The 2,344-nt window shown below is 52.7% G+C and overlaps 1 protein-coding gene across 1 annotated transcript; it reads left to right on the top strand.

Moving 5' to 3' along the window:
* Positions 1 to 246: 246 nt before the first annotated feature.
* On the top strand, positions 247 to 2,052 carry LOC135594917 (polygalacturonase-like). The gene is made up of 4 exons (XM_065085423.1): positions 247 to 839; positions 920 to 1,209; positions 1,283 to 1,511; positions 1,649 to 2,052. The coding sequence occupies exons 1-4, from the start codon at positions 411 to 413 to the stop codon at positions 1,865 to 1,867; spliced, it is 1,167 nt and encodes a 388-aa protein (XP_064941495.1). The 5' UTR covers positions 247 to 410; the 3' UTR covers positions 1,868 to 2,052.
* The last annotated feature ends 292 nt before the right edge of the window (positions 2,053 to 2,344 follow it).

Below are 2,344 nucleotides of genomic sequence, written 5' to 3'. Positions count from 1 at the left end.
CAAGAATGGCAGCAGCAGTTGCCATCGAGATCTTGATTGCAGCAACCGAAATGGTCTCACCGTGTTCCTACCTCGGTTGACTTTCAACACCAAGTGCACATGGTATTCTTGGATTTCTTCTCCTTTGACGGATCGAAGAACCCGTTTTCTAGTGCCTACTTGTCTTCTAAAAATGCCAAACCCAAGAATCCAAAAGCAGAAATGCTAATAAAATACCGCATTCTCTCACATGCATGCACCTGAGGGAGTGTTCCCTCGTAAATCTCGGGCTGTGTTTGCTTCGTCCTTCATCCTTCAGCCACCAACACAAACACCTTCACACGAACCCTATAAATATCAGCAGTCCATTCATCAAGCTCTCCAACACCTCCACCGAGTGTATTGGTTTCAGTAGAGGCTGCGGTGCTTTCATGGCTCAGCTCAGGAGCTTCATCGTTCTCCTCCTCGTGGTCGTCTTCGACGACCTTGTGTCGTATGGGGAAGCAGCATACAACATTGCCGATTACGGCGCCAAGTCAGATGGCCGGACCGACTCGGCCAAGTCGCTGCTCGCTGCATGGGAAGCGGCCTGCGGCTCGGCGGGGTCGGCCACCATGTACGTGCCGGCCGGGGACTTCTTGGTCGGCCAAGCCACCTTCGCTGGCCCATGCAGCAGCAGCAAGATCACCGTCCAGATCGACGGGACGCTCGTCTCGCCGTCCGATCTCGGCGGGGCTGGCGACTGGCTCGTGTTCCACCACGTCGAGGGCGTGTCGGTGTACGGCGGGACCGTCGACGGCCGCGGATCCTCCCTCTGGGCCTGCAAGGCCGCCGGACGTAGCTGCGCCGCCGGAGCCTCGGTGAGCTAATCATGTTACACTCGCAATCTACTTCGAATGATAAATGATAAAGATGAATCGATCGTCTTCTGCCTATGCAGTCGCTAACGTTCAGGAACTCGAAGGACATCACGATCAGCGGGCTGACATCGACGGACAGCGAGCTATACCACATCGTGATCGACGGCTGCGATGGCGTGACAGTGCAGAACGTCAAGATCACGGCACCGGGGAACAGCCCCAACACCGACGGCATCCACGTCCAAGGGTCGAGCCACGTGACGATTACCGGGGCCAGCATCAAGACCGGCGACGACTGCATCTCCGTCGGGCCCGGCACCACTAACCTGTGGATCGAACAGGTGGCGTGCGGCCCAGGCCACGGCATAAGGTAAATAAGCACTGCAAGCAGAAACCAGTGTACCATTAGCTGAGACGAAGCTGACCTGATGCGGTGGCCACAGCATCGGGAGCCTGGGGAAGGAGTACGACGAGGAGGGGGTGGAGAACGTGACGGTGAACACGGCGGTGTTCACGGGGACGGAGAATGGGCTGCGGATAAAGACATGGGGGAGGCCGAGCCAGGGGTTCGTGAAGGGGGTGGTGTTCGAGCACGCCGTGATGCAGATCGTTCAAAACCCCATCATCATCGACCAGAACTACTGCCCCGGCGACAGAGGATGCCCCGACCAGGTGAGTTGACCATCGCTATCGCCATCGCCATCACCATCACCTACCTCTGCATCTGTTTCATCAGTTGAAGAAAAAAGGAAATAAGAGAGGAACAACGACGACATGAGTCGTGTTAAGCTAACCGTCTTTCCCCACAGAGTTCCGGCGTCAGGATCAGTGGCGTGACGTACAATGACATTCATGGATCGTCTGCATCGGAAGTGGCGGTCAACTTCGACTGCAGCGCCAGCAACCCCTGCACCGGAATCGGGTTACAGGACATCAAGCTCACCTACGGGAACACGGCGGCGGAATCATCCTGTAAGCACGCCGATGGCACCGCCTCCGGCTTCGTCGTGCCGCCAAGTTGTCTATGATGGCGAACTCCGGTTGCAGCATTACCACGCAGCTCATACATAACAGTTGTAGCACTACATGTAGACGACTCAGACACAGATGGCTACTTGGATGACATAATTTAATGCATACATCAATATATATGCTCACTTGTTCACCAAAATTACAATATCTGATGTTAAAGGAAGGCTTCAGATTAAGCAGTACAGAAAATATTCTCCTATAAAAGCAAAAAAAGCAAAAAAAAAAAGGAGGGTACATTAAGCTCGGATTCGGCATCTAATTGTTTCTGAAGCATACTCCTGGATCCACAGTAGAAGAAATCTGAAATTAAGGTTAAACAGTTTGCATTAAACCAATATGAGCTTGCCAAATCATCGTAAGACCTCACCAATTAGTAAGACATTAACATGTAAATTCTAAGAAAATGCATGTCGTAAGAGGCAATGCCCGGGGTAAACATCAAACTATTATAAACATAGACCATGAAAATGCAT

This window comes from Musa acuminata, chromosome BXJ1-10 (assembly GCF_036884655.1).
Source record: "Musa acuminata AAA Group cultivar baxijiao chromosome BXJ1-10, Cavendish_Baxijiao_AAA, whole genome shotgun sequence".
NCBI lineage: Eukaryota > Viridiplantae > Streptophyta > Magnoliopsida > Zingiberales > Musaceae > Musa > Musa acuminata.
The sequence above is the reverse complement of the archived record's forward strand: the minus strand, read 5'-3'. Positions and strand labels throughout refer to the sequence as shown.